Raw genomic sequence first — 22,703 nt, forward strand, 5'->3', positions numbered from 1 at the left:
TATTTTCTAATCTTGAGGCAGGTGGCTTTCAAATTGTGGTCTGCCATCTGGTCCGAAGTGTAAGGGACAGTCAGACCTGTGTGAGGCTGGGGGAGGCTCCAAGCCAGGACAGGGAAGAAAAGAGGAGCAGTGACTATTTACATGTGATTTTATTCCTGGACACTCACCAAGGGCAACTTGGAAGAATCAGGCAGAGTTGGAGAATCTACTGTATGTAGCTCCTCCAGCTTCCCTGAAAGAAGTTATGCTAACACTCTGACCTTCTGTGCCATCTCCTCCGTGTCATCACCTCCCCTATCATGAGACCCACGCTCAAACTCCTGCCCTTCTCCCCAGAAGAGTAAAGTGACATTTAGGGACTGAGAGAGAGGAATGAGCCAGAGGAAAAGGTCTCTGACGGCATAATGCTCTGTGCAGTGCTTGCAGGACTATGCAGGGTCTCCTGAGAGGTAAACAATGAAAAATGAGGATCCATGGGGTTCAGACTTAAAGTGATTCTCTGCTTTCTAGAATAAATCTAGAAGAAGAAAAAAATTTCATTTTCTATTTATATGACATTTTATAGGAAGGCTTTTTTTTTTTTTTTTTTTTTTTTTTGAGACAGAGTCTGGCTTTGTTGCCCAGGCTAGAGTGAGTGCCGTGGCGTCAGCCTAGCTCACAGCAACCTCAAACTCCTGGGCTCGAGTGATCCTTCTGCCTCAGCCTCCCGGGTAGCTGGGACTACAGGCATGAGCCACCATGCCCGGCTAATTTTTTTATATATATATCAGTTGGCCAATTAATTTCTTTCTATTTATAGTAGAGACGGGGTCTCGCTCTTGCTCAGGCTGGTTTTGAACTCCTGACCTTGAGCAATCCGCCCGCCTTGGCCTCCCAAGAGCTAGGATTACAGGCGTGAGCCACAGCGCCCGGCCTATAGGAAGGCTTTAATAATCATTTTGACATTTATTTTGTGAGCAAGCTACCTTAGCGTGATACAGCCAAAAGTGAAGAGATTGTAAGGGAATCTTCCCCATTCACTTCCCCAGAACAAGTGGGTCAGTTTAAGTGACAATATTGAGGCCTGAGAAGTCAAATGAGGCAGATACAACATTAACTCATACTGTACCTTCTCCTGAGCCTGTTGCTCCTTTTCAAGGGTCTTCCTGAGAGTCGATTCTAGATTATCCTTCTCTCTGCACACCTCCAGGTAACATTCCTGCACAGCAGCCATCTCCTTATTTGTCTTATCTAAGTCAGACCTTGGGCACACAAAACCGGCAACTAAATGACCACCAAAAATGACAAAGGGCTGCATAACAAACAATTTTCCTCTAAATTATGGAGTAGAAGAATGTAGTCTCCACAGCTTAAAGGGCAGCCAAACTCTTTTTCATTCTCACCTAAGTTGCAAATGAGTCCTCTCGTAAACCTCAAAGAGCTGCTGCTTCTCCAAAGCGTGCTTTGCTAATAGGCTTTCACGTATTTGGGCTTTCATTGCTTCATGGTGCTGCTGGTAAGTCCTCTCACACCTAGAAACAAACAGCAGAATCTACGGCCATGCCCAGCATTACTACAAACACCAAAATGAATTCATTGCCTGCCTGCCTGCCTGCCTTCCTTCCTTCCTTCCTCCCCACCCTTTCGCTCTAATGCCAATCATAATTGAGGTCAGACTGCTTTCCCCCAACCAAACGTGGTAATAATTTACAACGAATGATCTTATGAGAATCTTCAAAATTTTCTTTCTCCACATGTTTTTAGAGAAAAGTAGACACTTGGAAGTGAGAATGCGGCCATGTTTCAGAGAGAGAGTAGTCTTATGTTGAAGACTTTTGTTTATAAAAAATTGAAATACTTGAGGGTATGGGTTCCAAAATTCTAAGTCATCTTTATTAAACACAAATACTAGCAGTACCCAACTCACAAGTAAGTTATGTTCCAAAAGTCTGTTTCCAAGTTTATGATTTCATATTTGGAAGACATATTCCCTCCCACAGATTTCTTCTTTATAAAAAATAGTTTTCCAGATTAGCCTTAGAAAAAACACTAAGCTATAATATTTCAGTGAACTACAGTTTTGATGATGCTATAGAACCCAACCTACTACATAACATGGTTTCTATTGAAAATGTGTTCCAAATTCTAATTTGAGAAGCCACGGACTCATCTCTGCCAATCTAATATCTCAACAGGGATCTATATAGATCATACCTATCCACAGCTTCTTGTTTATCACGGTCAAAATCCTGTACCATTTGTCTCATTTGATTACATAAGTCTTGATTTGTATTTTTCAGTTTTTCTTCAGTTTCTTTAAGTTCCTAGATAATAAAAGAATAAAGTATTTAGAAGAAATAAACATCATATTCATTGATTAGTCTTATCTTACCTTTTAACATCCTCTGTGCTTGATTTCTGCCCTATAACATTTGATATATCATTTTCATAATTCCCCAAAAGAATAAGTCTCTTCATGTTTTGATAAGAGCATAGATTCATATCTTTGACAAGTAGCTTTCTGACAGGAGTAAGAGTTTAAGTTTTGTATTTATTTTGAAAAACATAAAAGGAAAATATTTAACCAGAGAGGTATTGGCTAACTGGTGCCTTAAAATAAGTTTTAGTATTCAATAATCTTCAGCAACCATCTAAGCAAGGTTTCAGTTTTGGGTCAAGGGCTGGCTGAGGAAAGAATACCTCTATTAGCTATGCTACTACATAGAAGGGAAACTGGAATTACACTACCTTCTGATGAAGCCACTACACAATAATCACTAGTAAAGGAAAATAAATGGAACTCATAATCACCCATTAATAAATCTGTCTACTAACATTACCTTCTGTATTTTTAAAAAGTCTATTATATACTTTGTATTTAACAAGGCCATGAAAATTCTCATAAAATATAGAAAATATTTTTAACCACCTGATTTTGTTGCTGCAAAACTTGAATTTCGTTTTTAAGTCGCAGAATATCATCTCTGACGATCATATCAGAAGTAGAAGAGTCAGGCCATAATTGATTAGTTGTTTTTTCTGAGGTATCTGTTTTAGTCTAAATGTTAAAGAGAAGTCAAAAGTTTCTCAGGTTTTTAAAAAATTCTAAGTGTTCATTTTGAAATAATTCCATACTTTAAAAGATTGCAAACATGGTACAAATAATTTCCATATGTCTTTCACTAATCTTCCCCCAATATAACCACTGTACAATTCTAAAAACCAGTAAATTAAAATGAATGCAAGACTATCAACTAATCCTCAGACCTTATACAAATGTCTCCAATTTTCTTCAAATGACCTTTGTTCAGGTCCAAGATCAAATCCACAATTCCACATGGCATTTGCTTGTTATGTCTCATTAGTCTCCTCCAACCTAGGACAGTTCTTCAGTCTTTGTCTTTCAAACCCATGACATTCTCTAAGAGCACTATCTATATTCATTAGTTATTTTGTAGGATGTCCCTCAGTTGGGGGGGGTTTATGGTGTTACTCCTTTATTCAATTCAGTTTATGCATCTTTAGTATAAATGCCAAGAAGTGGTGTGTGCTCTTTGCAGAAGACACGTGATGTCAATATGTCTCATCACTAGTGAAGGTCAACTGATGAAGGTAGTGTCTGCCAAGCATCTCCATTGTAAACATAATATTTTTTGACTTACAATTAATGATAAGTATCTTATGAGCAGATACTTTGAGACAATGCAAATATCCTATTTTTTCATCATACATTCACCCACTAAAATTAGCATTTATTCTAAATACGTATGTATTAGTATTTATTTATACCAGCATTAACTCATGGATGTATATTTTAGTCAATAAGTATAATTTTTAAGACTCATGATAGACTTACATTTGATGGGAAAAGAATATCTAACAATTGCTTTCATTTGCATCTCTGATGGTGATACCAAAGTGGAACTTCTTACATACATACCCCTTCATTGTTCATTTGGTTTTTTCACTTTCCCAGATTTGTCTATTTATATAACTTGGAACATTTTCCTCTTACCATCTGAGTGTTTTCCTTATCTATTTTTGTAAGTTCTATATTCATTGACAAGAGTAACGAAGATTTTTTAAAATATATCTACTCTGCTTGACTTGTTGGTTTATTTATACACCTGGACTTTGAGCTCTCTTCTACAATGTTTAAAAAGTATCCTGTATCATGGTTCGTTCTACTCACTGGTAGAAGAAAGGGTATGTGTATCTCATTCCCATGTAGGGTGACAGAACACCAAGGCTTTGGATCAGTCTTCTAATTTGGTGTAGAGCAGTAGAGTCTTCTCTTCCTTCACAGGAAGACAGCTCCAGTTGTTGATTTTTCCCTGTTCACTTGCCATCTTTTTCCAGAAGACATTTCGACTATCTCAGTCAGAAGAGAGAAGAACTAAGAATACCTACTCTGTTAGCTTCTCTCTGGGTGGGGGCATACTAATGAGACTTTTAAGGATTTTACTGACTCAATCGAATGGCTTTCATTCTCTTACACCTGGCCTCCATTTTTTAAAGTTTATGACATTCATTTGTGCTGCTTTCCCGGCAGGTGAGTTTCTTGTCGTGGCTGGGTTTCATACTCAGTTTTGACATATGATCACAGTGCAGGCACACAGGGACTAGGTACATGTCAGCACAGTACCTTGATGAAGATCTTTAAAAAGGACCACTGGAATGTCACAACAAAATTTCTTTCTAAAGGCAGACTACTGGATATATCATCTTCAAGAAACAGGACACTTAATATACCAACTCTCATACTATCTTCCTAATTTATCTGATTTCTATCTAGAAAAGGATTCTAGCTAGAAACTTTCTGAGCTTGCTGTTGAGCATTGCCTATCAAGTGCCTTTAGAATCAAAGTATAGCCCTAACTACAACTTGTGGTAAGGTAATGATCTTTATTACGGTTCAGACACAAAAAGGCCTCTCTGTTTTATTTACTATGTGCACAAAAAATTCAGTGTAGATGTGAGCCTTGACTGCTAGTAAGCTGGTCTGATTTTCCTTAGGCTTTTACCACATTCTACCTTAATGACCCAGTTGGTCAAATGGAATAAATGGCATAATATTTGATCCACTACCAATCACGGCCAATCAGTGCTATATGTGGGCAAGTCTACTAATTTTCATCACATTATCCTGGAAATGTCATAAAGCAGCATATTTTGGCTTTGTGCAGAAACAATTTTATAACTATAAGGTTCCTGAATAAGAATTCAGCTTTAAATAAACCACTGCTATAAACAGTCATCTGATATGAAAGAAAAAAAGCTATAACTGTAATAATTTTAAATTGTTCTATATAAGATATAAATGCACATAAAATAACTAAAAAATATTAATATATATAAATCAAAAAATAAATCAGTATATTCAAAATGTTCCTAAAAGAAACATGCCAAATCCACTACATAGTAAATATTTTTACTGGCCTTCTTTAATACTTGGAAAATATACTTAAAAATGCTTAGGGGAGAATTTTGATGGTCCAGGTCTCTTTAAAAAGATATCCAGGGAAATTTAAACTAATGTGTTCTTTCTCTTAATAGATTTCCCTGTAGCAAGCAGAGAAGTTCAATACCATTTCATTAACCTCAGGATTTGATGACAGCTGTGATCATTCTTTGTAAAAATAGATACTGAGACAGCTACATCTTTCTGGCCTCATTAAAGATTTCAGAAAAGTTGAGCTTGTATAATATAAACTTCTATTCACAGGCCCTACTCTCTAGTCATACCAGATTATTTGCTGCATCCTTTTATATATGTACGTCTGCTCAATGCTGAAATGTCCTTTCCCCACTTCTCTCCTGGATTAGTCCTTCAGGACAAAAATCCAATGTCTCCTCCCCAAAGACTTCACTAAGGTCACCTTACCACCCTACCCTCACCCTCAAAGTTAGTTAGTCATTCCTTCTCATGGTACTTCATTCAAATTAGTATCATTCTATTACACAAAGCTATAGATGCCCATTTCCTTATAACTCTGTACTGCCAAATATGGTGCCCGTTAACCACTTATGGTCATTGAGCACTTGAAATGTGGCTAGTCCAAACTTAAATGTGCTGTAAGTATAAAATACATGCCAGATTTCAAGTACTCTGTACACACAAAAATGTAATCCATGTCATTAATAATTTTTACACTGCTTACATATTGAGTTGATAATACTTTGTAAATATTGAGCTAAATATTAAAATAAAATACATTATTTAAGTTAATCTCACTTATTATTTTTACTTTAACAGGACTGGTAGAAAATATTAAATTAATATGTGGCTCCATTATATTTCTATTGGACAGCACTGTTCTAGATGATAATTTCCTTTAAGAAAAGGCCATTGTTTCTTTCCTCATTGAATCTCACAACGCCTTGCACAGAGTGGCTTTTAAAAAAAATAAGAAAGCTTCCCTGAACGATTTGCTCTTTCTCCACATACCTTCCAACCATGCTTTCTAACTTAACAGACTAAATAGAAAGCTCCATCAGAAAAGGTGTGGGAAATAAGGGACAAGGGCAAAGTTTGATGGTGCTCATAGGCTAATTAGATAATTATGGATTTGAGTAGTAAAAATCAAAACAAAACACTTGTTGGTTAAGTTACTACTTCTCTCTTCCCTATCTAGGAAGTAGATCAATGTGTGTGTATATTAATCCAACAAATATTTACTGAGCAAATATGCAGAGAATTATCGAGACAATATTCCCAGGAAATTCCTACACAGTAAGTTGAAGCAGAACAGACATATGCAGGAAGGACTGAAAGTGACACTTTGAGAAAACTCAGAGTTTTGATAACACACTGAGAAATCACTATGACAAAAGAGTAGCTCAACAAAAAGAGTATTCAAAGATGAAGACCTGGTGCGGTGGCTCATGCCTGTAATCCTAGTACTCTGGGAGGCGGAGGCAGGAGGATTGTTTGAGTTCAGGAGTTTGAAACCAGCTCGAGCAAAATCCCTTCTATATTAAAAGTAGAAAAATTAGCTAGGTGTGGTGGCACGTGCCTGTAATCCCAACTACTTGGAAGGCTGAGGCAGGAGGATCACTTGAGCCCAGGAGTTTGAGATTGCAGTGAGCTACGATGATGCCACTGCACTCTACCCAGGGTGACAGAGCAAGACACTTATCTCAAAAAAAACAAACAAACAAACAAAAAAAAGATGAGATACCTCCCTTTGATCTATTGATCAAATAAATCATAGAGGCAAAGGAAAAGGCTAAATAAAAATACAAGGCATGGCTACCATCAACTGACACACATGAGAAAGTATATCTGTATAGCAAATGCCATTAATAATTTCGATATAGAACAAAGAAAGCACTAAGATACCTGAGCTAAGGTTCAGACTCAAAACCAGGATCTTAGTCTCCTAAATCTTAGGCTACTCTTACTAAAATGCTTAAACTAATAACTGTAATCTCCTAATACAAATTGAGACATAAGCTTTCATTCCCATCCTTTCAAAGAAATGCATGGAAACAATTAAAACAAGCTTGATTTAAAGAAGTTAAATGTGCTGAGGTACAGGGGTGGTTCTTTTTCATTTATTGTTAACATTAAAGTCAGTATTTTACTCATCAAACATAGTTACTCAGAAGAGGAAACCATGCTTGGCAGAATTTTAAGAGTAAAAACACACTATTATTACTGAAAAATAAATTAGCCACAATTAAAATTCCATAATAATTAGCACAGAACATCTTACATATTTTGCTTTAATAAAAGTGTTTTAATGAACACAACTCCTAGTTTAAAGGATCTAGAGATAAAACAGGACCAAAATAGGAAATAAAAAATTGTTTCCATCCAGGAGGAAAAGGAGTATAAGTAGTATACTTTCTCTTCCCTTTTCTTAGTTATTATGACTTTTATACCTTATTCTCTACTGGAAGTATAGATAGGTGAGGATGAAATGTGAAAGGTAAAAAAGGCAGCAGTTAAAGGAGGGCAGTCTCTGTGATAATATGATCTTGAGGAAATAACCTGGATCTTTTTATTAGTCATGTGTTTTAGTTTCAATTTGCCTAAGATTGACTCTATATAACCTCAAAAGGGTCACACACTTCACCAACTTCATTTCCTTACCTGTACAGTCAGAAGACTAAGGGAAAAACATAGAGGTAGACTTCAATGACTGATGTAACCTGATTCTATCTATGTAATTAATCTCCTCATAGAGAAGGACTTTTATTATAAAACATGAACCAGGGAAATCTCATGGACAAAATGCTAAAGGATTTTCAGTATGATGTACTCATTTTAACCAAATTTTAGAGCACTGTTGGTACAAGCCAATCTTGAAAAAGTGCAGTTACCTTATTAAACGGAATACTTCCCTGTATTTGTGGTAAAGGAATTTTACCTAATTGGCATCTTATTTACTAGCTGCAATGTAGTACTCTTTCTTGTAAAGAAAAAATACACAGATGCATCAAAAAATACACAGATGCACTTCAACTTACAGTTCAGTTCTATACCGGTAAACCCAGTATAAACTGAAAATATCAAAAGTGGAAAATGCATTTAATACATCTAACCTATCAAACATCATAGCCTTAGCCTAACCTACCCGTAAACATCTTAGAACACTTAAACACATTAGTCTACAGTTGGGCAAAATGATCTAACACAAAGCCTATTTTATAATAAAGTGCTAAATATCTCACAGAATTTATCGAATACTCTTTATTTATAAATAAATATAAATTAATTAATAATTATAAATCAATTCTAATTATTAATTAATTTACAGTTTAATTAAATAAATACTCTTTATTTATTGAATTTTTTTCAATCTGTGAAAAACAGAATGGTTGTATGGGCACTCAAAGTACAGTTTCTACTGAACGTGTAACAATTTCACATCACTGTAAAGTTAAAACAGCGTACGTCAGAGACTGTCAGTATCCCTTTAAACGGCATTTCCTTGTTTAAACTCTACTTCTAAAAATGTCAAATGAACCCCTGAAAGCCAAAGGCTTATTAAATATAAAAAATGTACAAGTTTTCTTTATTAAATAAGCCTTTTTTAAATGGCTTTTTTAACTCTATAGGCTCTACAAACCTCAGCCTCAATGCTTTTTTCATCCTTCTTCGTTTGTTGGAGATCTTCGATTTTCTTACGGCAGTCTTTGAGATCATGTTGTAACTGAGACACCAGATGACGCTTCATTGAGTTGCTGCCCAGCAAACGCTGCACTTCTGCTTTCAACTTCAGAATGACCTCATCTTTTGAAAGCTCTTGATCTGGGTCTTCTTGCTGAACAAGGCTGATGGAGAAATTGTGGTTTTTAAGATTAAATCAAGACACAAAATCAAGTATAGTTATTCTTCAAAAGCACTAACTGCAGTGAGGGCTATATTTTGTCACCTATACAATTATATACTAGTATTTCAAAACAATTTTAAGCTTTGTCATATACAAGGATATCACTTTTGCCATGTCCCCATGTATACAAATAAGTTTATTCATAGGAAGACCATTCTCAGATTTAGTCCTACTGACTCCCTGAGAGGAGTTTAGATATGTGAACTCTGACATGACTTACATTTGTGTTTTTGGTAAACTGCATGTTGTTTGTACACATCCCTTATGACTTTAGGGGAAACAATATGAACAATAAACAGGAAAAGAATACTAAACACTAGCCATCCTACCTAACAATTTCTGTTATTTCTTTCAGTTTATTAACACTAAAACACAAGTCTAGGTAAATATCTGAGCAACTGAAAAAAACACAAAAATAAAGCCATGCTAATTTAAACCCAATTTTAGTTTCAATAAATTTAAAGATTAAGATGAGATTTTCTGCCCCTTGCCATAATGAATTAACAAGGATTAGATTTATCTTCCTCTTTAAAAAATCAGGAAACCAGATAAAACAGATGAAACAATAGTTTTCAATCATTAGACAACAGGCAGCATAGGACAATGATTCCTGAGAAAAGGAAAACAAACAAGGGGAGCCCTATGATTTGGCAAACACGCAGTTTACCAAAAACACAAATGCCCAGCTTTTCCCTGGAGAGTCTCCAGGCCATAGCACGGGGAAGTAAAACTCAGACGAAGCCCAGTAATCTCATTGGATTGCAGAGAAAGAGTTCAGAGTTTGGGGAAGTCAAAATGCATACAATTTGAGGGGAAGGGGAAATAGTGGGGGGAAAGGAACTGCACAGAAAAAGAGTTCTGGAGATGTGTGTGTGTGTGTGTGTGTGTGTGTGTGTGTGTGTGTCTGTCTGTCTGTCTGTCTGTCTGTCTGTCTCCAGGGAAACAACCACAGGAAAAAATAAGGCTGGGAATATGTTGTGATCCAATGAGCCATGGAAAGACCTCCTAATTTATAGGGCATCAAATATTGCCTTAGTAGTGGTACTAAATTAGCCCCTGATTAAAAGCTGCTCTAAACCTGATCTAAAAAAGCCTATAAAGAAAGCTTTGAAAGGATCAAATGAATTTCAAGTAACTTAAGTGTGTCATAGAAAAAGTCCAACAGTATTTTTAAAAATACAATAAAATCCAGCTTCTAACACATAAAATTCAAAATGTCTAGCATTCAATTAAAATTTATCAGGCATGCAAAGAAGCAGGAAAGACAATATGAACCATGACCAGGAAAAAAAAAAATCAATCAGTAGAAACTAACCCAGCAATGACACAGACAATAGAGTTAAATATATTCCATGTGTTCTGAAAGGTCAAGGAAAATATGAACATGTGGAGAGAAATGGAAGGTATAAAAAAGACACAAATTGAATTTATATATAGAAAAAAAAATGATGATATCTGAAATGAAAAATATACTGGATAGGATTACAAGCATGTTTAACACTGTAGAAGATAAGTGACCATAAAGACATACCAATAAAACTCTATAAAATTAAACACTAGGATTTTAAACCTAGGATTAAATTTAACAAAGCATATGACTTGTACACTGAAAACCAAACATTGATGAAAGAAATTAAAGAAGATCTAAATAGATGGAAAAATATCCCCTGTTCAGGGATCAAAAGACAATACTATTACTATAACAAAATTCCCCAAATTGATCTACAGATTCAATACATCTATCAGAACCCCAGCTGCTTCCTTTGCAGAAATTAACAAACTAATCCTAAAATTCACATGGAAATGCAAGAGATCCAGAAATGTGAAACCAGTCCTGAAAAAGAACAAAGTTAGAAGACTCAGACTTCCCAGTTTCAAAATTTACTACAAAGCTACAACAATCAAGATGGTGTGGTACTGGCATAGGACAGACATATAGATCAAGGGAATATAATTGGGAGTCCAGAAATAAACCCTCATATTTACAGTCAATTGATTTTCAACAAGGGTGCTAAAACAATTTAACGGGAAGAACCTTTTCAATAATAGTACTGGGACAACTAGAAATTGGATATTCACGTGCAAAAGAAGGAATTTAGACTCCTATCTCACATCATATGCAAAAATTAACTCAACGTGGATCTTAAACCTAATGTAAGAAATAAAACTCACAGAAGAAAATGTAGGTATAAATCTTTAGGATCCTGGGTCTGGGGATGGTTTCTTAGATATGATACTAAAAGCAGAAGCAACAAAAGAAAAAATAGATAAATTGGACTTTATAAAATTAAAGACTTTCCTGCTTCAAAGGATGCTGTCAAGAAAGTAGAAAACCCACAGAATAGGAGGAAATATTTACAAACTTGACAAAGGAATTATATTCAGAATATGTAAAGAACTCTTAAAACGAAACAATAAAAATACAACCTAATTTTAAAATGGGCAACATTTGAATAGACATTTCTCCAAGAAGATCTACAAATGGCCAATGAATACATGAAAAGATATCCAAATCAAAACCACAATTAGATATCATTTCACTTCTACTAGGTGAGGTATACTTATTTTAAAATGGAAAATAACCAAGTATTGGTAAGGAGATGGAGAAATTGGAACTCTCATACATTGTTGATGGGAATGTAAAATAGTGAAGATATTTTGGAAATCAGTTTGATGGTTCCTCAATATTCTACTTGCATGCGCGCGTGTGTATAACATATATATAATATAAATGGAAACATATGTCCACACAAAAACTTACGCACATATGTTATAGTAGCACTATTCATAATACGTAAAAAGTAGAAACAAAACAAATAAATGTCTATCAGTTGGTGAATGAATAAACAAAATGTGGTATGTCCATTTAAAGGAATATTATTTGGCTATAAAATGGAATGGAAGTACTGATACATGCTACAACATGGATGAACCTTGAAAACATTATGCTAAGTGAAAGAAGCCAATCACAGACCATATATTATGATTCTATTTATGTGAAATGAACAAAGCAGGCAAATCCATAGAGACAGAAAGTAGATTAGTGGTTGCTTGGAGCTGTGGGGGCAGGAAGAGGTAATAAAGAATAACTGGGAATAGGTATGGGGTTTCTTTTGGGGGTTGTTAGAATGCCCTAAAATTAGGATGTGGAGATAGTTGCAGAGCTCCATGAATATACTAAAAACCACAAACTGCATACTTTAAGGCGATGTTGTATGGTATGCAAAATGTATCTCAATAAAGCCTTAAAAAAAAAAAGAACACCCAATGTATGAGTTCCCTATATATGAAGGCAATGCTAATAATCTGTAGTGTTTAGGTATGAATAACTGAGTATTAAAAGGGTAAGGAAATAACAGAAAATGATTGCCCTAAAGTTAAGATAGTAGTTAATCTCAAGGTTATGGTTGAAAAGAATATGGGCAGCCACTGGCAATGTTTATTTCTTGACCTGGGTGGAGGGCCCATGAGTATCCACTTTGTATTTATGTTTTATACGCTTTTCTTTATGGGTTAAGTTTCACAGTTTTAAAGATTTAAAAAGTAAAACTATAAAAAGTACTAGAAAAATATCATCTTTTCAAACATCAAGAAATCGTGAGGAAAGTGATAGATCTAACTACATGAAAATTTTAAACATGAACAGTGATAACTCTCAACAGTGGATAGGGTACAGAGAAATAGGTACTGCCACATGATGTGGGTAATGATGTCAACTTTAGGGCAACAGATATCAAAATCCTCAAATGTGTGCATACCCTTTAGCAAGAAGATTATTCTACATCTTAAGGAAATAATCAGATGTGAATAAAGACTTACCTAGAAGGATGCTTATAATACTAATACTGCATTATTTATAATAAAATTTTAAACAGTGTATTAGTAACTAAAACACGGTTCATTCAGCCGTATATTCATTAAAAATTATATATAACAATATTTACTGACATTCAAAGATATCAGAATATACTAAGTTAAATGTCATTATAAAACAGTACATTCAATATTATTTTATCTTTTAGAAACATACAAAACAGATAATGTTGAAGTTATATATCAGAATGTTAACAGGGGTTTTCTTCACAGGAGGTGAGGTAAGATTATGGGTGATTTCTATTTTTTCTGTTCTTTAAATGTGGCTTTTATAAGTTTCCCATAATGGAGGATAAAGTTACTTTTGAAAAGAAATAAGCAGTTGATTGTATGTACCCTTTATATGATGTGATGAAAATACAATCTCATCTCTGTGATCTTCCTCCACAAAACCCATGAGAAAAACATAAACATAAGAAAAACATCAAATTCCAATAGAAGGGCTTCCTACAGAATACTTGACCAGTATTCCTCAAAACTGTCAAGAGCATCAAAAATAAGGAAAGTCAAGAAGACTCTAGGGAAACCATGACTCCTAAATGTAATTTGGTATCCTGGAACAGAAAAAGGACATTAGGTAAAAACTAAGGATGGACATTAGTTAATAATAATGTATCGATATTGGCTCAATAATTATAACAAATGTACAATACTAATGTAAGATGTTAGTAGAGGAAAATGGGTGCCATATATATAAGTAATCTGTACAATATAAATTTTTCTGTAAATCTATAACTGTTCTAAAAAATAAAGTCTATTTTAAAAAAGGAGATCATATCTGAGTTAAAATTTTTACTGTTCTTCAGTTTCAGATGATTCCAAATAAAATGTTAGAATATTGTGTGTGTGCGTGTGTGTTTGGAGAGAGAGAAAATGAACAAAATAGCAGGCAGGATTTTTTTTTAAGGTTACAAAAGGAGCTCCTTGCAATACGTATATATAACTTTTATATATGTGATATATATTGTGTAAGTCTGTTTGTATATAAAGATCTCACTTACTTAAACCACTCTACTTCTACAGAAACAGAAGACATACATAATTATAAAAAAAAGAAATATAATTATATAAATAAAATATATTACCATGTACCTTCCTGTGCTATAAGATATGGTGAGCTACCTTTAAGCAAAATTGCTTATTTTGCTCAGTTAACAAATTATGCATCCCTAAATTTCTTTTCTTACTGAAAGCTGGCCACTGAAATAGCACATCCTGTACTCCTAGAGGGAGCCAAGTCAGAGAGCAGAGAAAGTGCTTGCTAAAATAATTTTTCTGTTCTTTCCTCAAAAGGGAAAAAGTCAGTGACGGGGACCAATCCTGAAAAGGCTCGCTACTGAGCCCTATGGAAGTCAGTTCCCTTAAATCCAAATAAACTATAGTCCCTTATGAAGCCTGCAGAGAAGACCAAAGGGAAAAGGCATTCCACTTGTTAAATGTTTATTATTTGAGCTTAGCAGCCAACTATAATAAGGGAGAGAGGAAACTGTCTGCAAGCTACATGCAGATTTAGCTACTCAAATTCCATGAATGTAAAATAGAACACTGAGGCTAAACCCTTAAAATTTACTAGGCAGTAGCTTGAGGGAGGTGGTAGTTGGTAATAAAAGCTTAGAGCCACCAATATTTGGGTCAGTGATTTGAAAGCAGCTCAAGTCAACAAAGAACTAAAATTCTCAAGACTGGGAAAACTGTTGCTTCCTTTCATTCTAAGAATCACAGTCCACCAGAGGAAAGTTACAAATCTCTTCTCTCCTATATCTCCTTTAAAGTTGATCTGATAATAAATATTTTTAGTTTTCCTCAAATCCCAATTATCATCTATTAAACTGCAGGTGGGTGGGATGACTATAAGCTAAACATTTGTTCCTTTATCCTGCTTTTCCCTGGATGTATTCTCACTGAGCCTCGGCAACTAACCACAACACTGTGCCTTAGTTATTCTTTACTTTTCCAGATAAATGTGTCCATTATTCCTTTTACCATGATGATGATGTGATGTCTCAGTATTATTATTTATAGGAATGTGCTTTAAAATTACTATAGGATTTGGGCTAGGAATGCTAAGTAAATAGAAAGTATGAAAGTAGAATATACTTTAGACATCATGATGAACAAAGTCTCTCTGAAAAGATAAACATATATACAATGAATTATTTTCCCAATTGCCAGGACAATTTTGGCACAAACTAAAATAAGGTAATAACAAATTGGAGTAAAATCTTCTTTGGCAGGAACTGCATCTTTAATTCTCAAAAATAAAAAACATAAAGAAGTCTAAGGCAAAAAGGTTTGACTGTCAGGTAAACATGAACAGACAGAAACCCGTGCCTACCCTCAGGAGTTTTGGGTTCAATTACTGGTTCTGTTGCTAATTGTCTGTCTTCTTGAGCAAAAGAGCTCACCTCTCTGAACTCTGGTTTTTCCAACTCTAACATGTTAATTCTGGATCTGGCATTTTTCACAAGGTCGAGGATCAACAACTTTTTATAAAGTATGTGTTGAATTAAAAGTACATTAATACAAAATCTGACAATGGTATATTTTAACCAATCTTCTATTGAATAATACTAGTAATAGCTATCATTCATCAAGGGCCTAATATGTCTGGACACACTACACAAGGTCCCTTATATTCATTATCTACTTTTAATCCTCATTTTAATCCTCTAAAGGATATCAAGCCTGATTAGAAAACAGGCTCAGAAAAGCTGCCGAAGGTCATAAAGTTGGTAATAAATGATAACACTATGATTTAAAACAGTTAGGATCTAAACTCCATGCTCTTTCCACTACCCCCTTAGAATTATCCCGCATTAATAGGAAATGAGGCATTCATAGCAGTGAATCTTCTACATGACTATATTTTAACTTTAAAATTTTCTGTAAATCTGTCTAAAAAACATAAAGTGTACTTCCTCTTTTGCTTTAATTAGTCCACCAAAGCGGAAGCCTTTCTTGAACAACTTGGGATCATCATCATGGACATTCTGACGTGGATCAGAATACACATGGATGCGTAAAGCTATTTGCTGTGATGCTCAGCAACCCCAGCCCCTCGGGCTGCTAGTTCCCTCCTTGCTAAGGCTGAGCTGTCTGGCCTAAGCACTGACAGCGCCTCTCCCAGGCTCCTGCCATAGGTGCCCTGCAGTCAGTTAGGAAATCGGATAACTCATGGGGTGCAAATAAATCTAAGTCAATACGGCACTGGGGTAAGAGTTTGAAGGTGGCTCCTACTAAACACATCATATAATCTAGATCTGATATTTTCTCCTTTGCTTCCTTCTGGATGACAGCTGTGATCTGTGGGATGAGAATCCCTGAAGACAGACCTCCAGATACATGGAGCCTTCCTACACTAAAATACTACTAATACACCTGCTTTCACCGCATCACCTGATCACTTTAGATTTCAATATACTGGATCTCATCTTACTGTTCTTAAAATGAAATCACAGTATTAATACATTAACTTTGACCTATCTTCGAGAAAACTCTTCGGATTTATATATCTGTTTTTAGTTGTGTGATATCTGAAACACATGCATCAAATGCTCTCACAAAACAATAATGCAGTAATAATAATGATGGCAAACTCAGTCTTAGACCATAAACCAAATGGTGGTGGTGAGGGCCAAGCGCATTCAAGAAAAGCTTTCCTGGGCCTAAATACGATCTCTTCCAAACACCTCATCTCTCTTCCCTAACCAAAACCAGTGGAGGGAATGCGTAAATCTCCCCTTTCTACATCGAGCACCAGACTGAACACACAGGACTTATTAATAGTTGTTTACAAGTATGTCTCCTGTCTGCCTAGGCAAAACGCAAACTCCCTGTGAAGAGGACCGTTTCTAGCTCATCTTTTGTACTCTAGTCCCAGAGCCTTGCACTTTCCATGTGGCAAGTGCTTCCAAAGTGTGAATGAATTAAGTCTCATTCATTTATCCTTTAAATGTTTAATACTCCCTCTTCCACCACCACCACTGCTTCCCCGTCAGTCCCCGGGAGGGACGATGGTAAAACACTGCCTTCCGAGAGACTGCTAAGGTATCTTCATTAAGCAGCAGCATAAAAGACAGAGTTGTTATTTTAAAAATAAGGTCACAGTAGAGTTCCTATGAAAACCTAATGCTTTTTTTCCTCATATACTATTGATGAATGCAAGATATCTGCTTTTAACACACAGCGTTAGCATATAAAAACAATATGACCTCATTTTAATAGTTCAAATAGATATAGATACATAATCTAAGTTTTAGAGTTTGCTTTGTATATTTTAACTACATTAATCACTTAACTTTCTGAAATTGATGTGTCTATTTGGGTGTTAGAGATAGTACAATATTAATACTTGAAGTTTCTGTCCATTGTCTGATTTCAGACATTTACACTTCATTAAAAATTACTGAAACATACTTCAAGAATCCCTAGTCAGCTCATCATTTCGTGCCTGGGTCCACCTGTTTGCCATGTATCGTTGGTATCATTAATGTTGCTTAAATTAGTAAACTGTTTTCTCAGTACCTGTTAACTTTGGACTTCTTCCAGTTGGCTTTTTTAATACCCAAATCCACATACGAATCGGTGAGTTCTACATTTAATTCTCCTTCGGAGTTACTCGGAAGTATTCCTAGCTTTACAGCAGATTCATAGAGAGAAATTTCATCTTTTAGTTCGAGTAATTCTTCCTACAACACAAAATCATTGAAAATAATTTTCATTATATTTTCCTACATAAAGAAAATGACCATTCCATCTACGCTTCAAATGTTTGTTTCAATGATCAGCATAAGGCAGAAAAACTACTTCATGCATTATTAGGATACATTAGAAATCATTTTATAAAGGCCAGCATGAATCAGGTCTTTAGGTAAATTGAATGAACAAATGAATAAATGAATGAGAAAACAAATATAAGTAGTTTCTCTCATACCTCCCTCTCTTACATTTTGTCCTCCATGAAAAGCGTCCCTTGAGCTGAGATGCTGATGGAAGCACTTTTTGGCTTACTAGAATAGGGGACAGAGTGGAATGGTTTGACAAGAACATGTTATACTTTAGTCTGCCAGTGGTGAAAAGGCAAAACACCTCCATCAGTGGAGGTAACACTGGAACTCTTCTCCAGTGTTTTCTTCTCCCTCCAGTGGAAATTGTAAGTAGTACTGGAGGAGGATGTAAGAGAATTGTAGTGAAATTTACTGCTCCCCACACCTGCAGATGAACTGATCTCTGGATTACAGTTTAGAGGAAGGGATATGCCATGTGAAGGAGGTGCGGGCAGACTGGCAGGAGGGGCGTGGCTCTGACTCTGCAGCTAGACAGAACTGAGCTTGACTCCCCAGCTGTGTGGGTGAAGCTACGAGCAATTCCCATGAGCTGGTTTGAAGACGGTCCAACCACCTTTCTCATACCAAGAAACCCAAGATTCAAAAAGGTGATATAACCACTGCCCAATTCAGTTGCCCACAGGGTCTCTTCCAAGCGGTGACACTCACATGCAAAGCCTTGTTCATGTTTTCACTCATAGCATGTGCCTTTTGTGCTTGCTGCAGCTGGAACCGAAGCTGAGCCACCTCCTGTACTGACCCTGTGGAGGAAAGAATTATAGGATATATGTAAGGAGACAAAGAACCTATGATCTATAGAAGAACTTGAATCCACTGAGGCTACAGACAGTGAAGTTCTGCTTTACTGCCATTATCCTTTTAGGTGTCTAACAGAATAGAACCAGCAGGACCCAGAAGGCATAGGTCTGGTCCAGACATTTCCAAGATTTAGTATGGCTCCCATATGTCCTTGGGGAGTAAAGGCACAGGCTACCATGACTTTCTTATTAATCAAATCAGCCACATCTACAGACCAAAACACTCCAGAAGTACTATCTACCTACCTGTTTATTTATTTATTAAAGAAGAGGCCTCACTCTGCAGCCCAGGCTAGCATGCAGTGGTGCAATCACAGCTCACTGTAGCCCTGAACTCCTGGACTCAAGTGATTCCCCTGCTTCAGCCTCCTGAACAGCTGGGACTACAGGCACACACCACTGCATACAACTAATTTTTACATTTTTTTGTAGAGGCCCGGCGCAGTGGCTCACGCCTGTAATCCTAGCACTCTGGATTGCTCGAGGTCAGGAGTTCAAAACCAGCCTGAGCAAGAATGAGACCCCCATCTCTACTATAAATAGAAAGAAATTAATTGGCCAACTAATACATATAGAAAAAATTAGCAGGGCATAGTGGTGCATGCCTGTAGTCCCAGCTACTCGGGAGGCTGAGACAGTAGGATTGCTTGAGCCCAGGAGTTTGAGGTTGCTGTGAGCTAGGCTGATGCCACAGCACTCACTCTAGCCTGGGCAACAAAGCAAAACTCTGTCTCAAAAAAAAAAAATAATAATAAATAAATAAATAAAACTTTTTGTAGAGATGGGATCTTGCTATGTTGCTTAAGCTGGTCTCAAACTCTTGCCCTCAAGCTATCCTTCTGCCCCAGCCTCCCAAAATGCTGGGATTATAGGTGTGAGCCACTGCACCAAAGTCCTTTGATAGGAGCATAACATTCCAACTCATAGAAAGCCAAAGAAAAAATTCTTCAGAACGCATTTCTCCCCTCTAATAAGAAAACTATATCTTGCTGCCTTTAACTTCTTTCTAAATGTTTTTATTTCCAGCACCCCCAGCTTCACATGTGAAACAAGTATATTAGGGTTGTGCTTCCGAAACTTCAGTAACCTAGTATTTTAAATGTACCAGGGGAATGTCCCATTTAAAAGGGACTTTATCGGATTTCCAAAGAAAATAACCATCTGGAAAATGGTTAAGTGAAACGGTTAAGTGATGGAATATTATGCAGTTAAAGAAAATCATATTCTCAAAGCCTTTAATAGCCAGGAAAAAGACACACCAAGTAATGCCAAGTGAAAACAAAGGCTACAAAACTAAACAGGGAGGGGCACCTAAACAGAGGGTGATCCGAATTTTGCCCCCTACCAAATATATATACACACACAGTTAGGCAGCCAGTGACTTTATAACTTTCAACTTTTGAATAACCCACCCTTTCACACACTGTACCAAGGGTCTGAATTGCCTTTCATATGCCAAAGTGTGACTTTCACGTATCAGTTAATGAATGGCCATTGACCTATTTTCAGTGTGAGCTATTCACCAGCGAACAGGGTGGTTTTTCTGTACAGCAGTGTTCATACAAACATTTGATGATTTTCTTGCCTTTTCATCTAATATCATTTTATAAAAATAAGTAAGAAATGAAACTATTGCAGAAACTAAAATGACAGGAAGTATATGTCTCAAACTTAATACCACAGACACCACACTAGAAATCTTAACCATGACAAGAATGACATTCTCTGGTCTCAGTTGACTGGCTAGGCAGCTATTCCATTGTGAGCGAGGGGGGAAAAAAAATCAAAGAAATTATACAAAAGGACAGAAATATATGATCAAATATTGGGTCTACAAAACCAAAATATAATGCGATTTTATAATCATTCTTAGCTTTCAGGGATAGAACTTACCTTACAACACACATTTTATTGTTCAATTTTTGCACACTCAGCTTTCGGATGTTTTCAGAAATGCACTTACACAGAGAAGCAGGGCATTGCCTATGTGTGTGCATTCATTTCATTAGCAGGAAATACATTCAAATGATAACAGTAATTACTTCTTAATAGTAGGAGTATTGGTTATTTTTATTTGGTACTTTATGCTTGTCTACAGTTTCGAAATTATCCGATAAAAATAAACTACACCTTTATCCATATATAATGATATTTTTTTTAAAAAAAGAAAAGAAATCTGTTTCCAATTGTCTTTTCTGGTTCTTCTGAATTATTTGTAATTCATGGATCCTACCGTGTTCTCTCTGCATATTGAACTAGCCTTCTGGGGAGACAGCAGCCTGCCCAGGCACCTACCGGACTGTAGCAGGTGGGCACACTGCTGCTGACTCTCCTCTAGACTTCTCGTCAGCCTGTTAATGATCTCGGTCTTTTCTAACTTGACTGCTTCTTGATTCCTTTCCAGTTGTTTCACATGATCTTTCAAATGAGAGCAAACGTCTTCCTAAATAGAAAAAGGGTTCGATAAGTCATTTATTTTCATGATCAGTTTGAATAAATATGAAACTAAAAATCAAGATATATAATTGGATTTTATGGCAAATATACAAGTCATCACATAGCAGCACCACTTCTTTTACAGGGTTAAGTGCACAGGACTGGAAGTCAGAACAAACTTGCATGGTCTTGGTTGAGGCTTCAACTCAGTCTGTTTCTTCTTTTGTAATTACGCTAATAAAGGATGAATTAGATGATTCCTATCTTATTAATTATTTTTCTCTAACCTGCTTCAGAGAAAGATTGCTTTTTTTCTTTCTTAGATGATTTCTAAAATCGCCTTCTACTCCACATTCACAAGACACTGTTATTTTAAATTTTGATTTTATTCAAGTCAAAGGAAATGTATTACATTCTTATTTGCATTTTATGCTATTGGGATAAGTGTATGTACACATATTTAAGGAGACCACTTTGAATCATGCAATTTGTATCCCAAGACAGCAAGGATACAGATAAAAACATGGAAACTCACTGTATACAGCCAAAAGCTCATTCTGTTCAGAGCAGCCAAAAATAATTGTTCTGTCCTCCTAACTTCTTTTAAATTTGATCTGTTTCTCTTTTAAGTTTCTTTTCCTATCTTTTACGTGTCTTATTTCTCTTAATAATCTCCTTGAGGGTACCTCTGCAGTGCTTTATACGTGTAAGGGCTACAATAAACACTTGAAAAATGAATGACAAAGAAAAACACACAGGGTAAACTCTGTGTGTGTGTGTGTGTGTGTGTGTGTGTGTGTGTGTGTGTGTGTGTGTGTGTGTGTGTGTGTGTAAATGTATGGGGAAGTACAGAAAATATAGAGTGCGTATGCAAGATACTCAAGTTTCTCCAATTTGGTAGTAATGAGCCACAGGAGTCCCAAGCCCAGGAAGAACAAATCACCGCTGTATCACACCACTGTAGAAATCATCACTTTTCATTCAAATGAAGCTACGCAGGCTGAATTTCAGGCAAATGGTAGAGCATGGGAGAGGCAAAGGAGTGAATTAAGGTAATTGGTTGAAATGACCTAAAAACATTTTTAAAGAAAATAAGTGTAGTAAGAGGAATATCAAGAAAGGGCTTTGCAGTAGAGAGAAGGCAAAGGCCTTAGAGTTTGGGTGCCTTATTCATAGGATAACCTAAAGCCCAATAATACCTTGAAAATACTAACACAAGGTACACACCATAAGGGTACTAACACAGAAATTCCCTTAAGCAGAGCAAAGGGACACTGAAGTCTCCCATTTTAGCTTAAAAATTCATATGAATTTTGCATTCTACTTCATAATGCAGCTATGTTTGCTTTAAATTTTTTCTACCAAATTTTTGAGCAAAATGAAGCTTCTGGAACCTGGTCCATGTTTATTCAGCTCTGCAAACCTCCTGG

The 22,703-nt window shown here is 36.0% G+C and overlaps 1 protein-coding gene across 8 annotated transcripts in view; it reads right to left on the reverse strand.

The window, feature by feature from the left end:
• Nucleotides 1–22,703, reverse strand: part of CEP152 (centrosomal protein 152) — a 73,499-nt gene that overhangs the window by 26,697 nt on the left and 24,099 nt on the right. For all 8 annotated transcript variants that reach the window (XM_012763533.3, XM_076004342.1, XM_076004340.1 and 5 more), the window contains 8 exons: nucleotides 21,133–21,280; nucleotides 18,689–18,780; nucleotides 17,718–17,881; nucleotides 9,057–9,261; nucleotides 2,909–3,037; nucleotides 2,194–2,303; nucleotides 1,383–1,511; nucleotides 1,109–1,241 (listed from right to left, as the gene is read on the reverse strand). In XM_012763533.3, the coding sequence (XP_012618987.3) occupies nucleotides 1,109–1,241; nucleotides 1,383–1,511; nucleotides 2,194–2,303; nucleotides 2,909–3,037; nucleotides 9,057–9,261; nucleotides 17,718–17,881; nucleotides 18,689–18,780; nucleotides 21,133–21,280 (1,110 nt within the window). The remainder of the gene's footprint in view (nucleotides 1–1,108; nucleotides 1,242–1,382; nucleotides 1,512–2,193; nucleotides 2,304–2,908; nucleotides 3,038–9,056; nucleotides 9,262–17,717; nucleotides 17,882–18,688; nucleotides 18,781–21,132; nucleotides 21,281–22,703) is intronic.

This window comes from Microcebus murinus, chromosome 6 (assembly GCF_040939455.1).
Source record: "Microcebus murinus isolate Inina chromosome 6, M.murinus_Inina_mat1.0, whole genome shotgun sequence".
Classification (NCBI taxonomy): Eukaryota; Metazoa; Chordata; class Mammalia; order Primates; family Cheirogaleidae; genus Microcebus; species Microcebus murinus.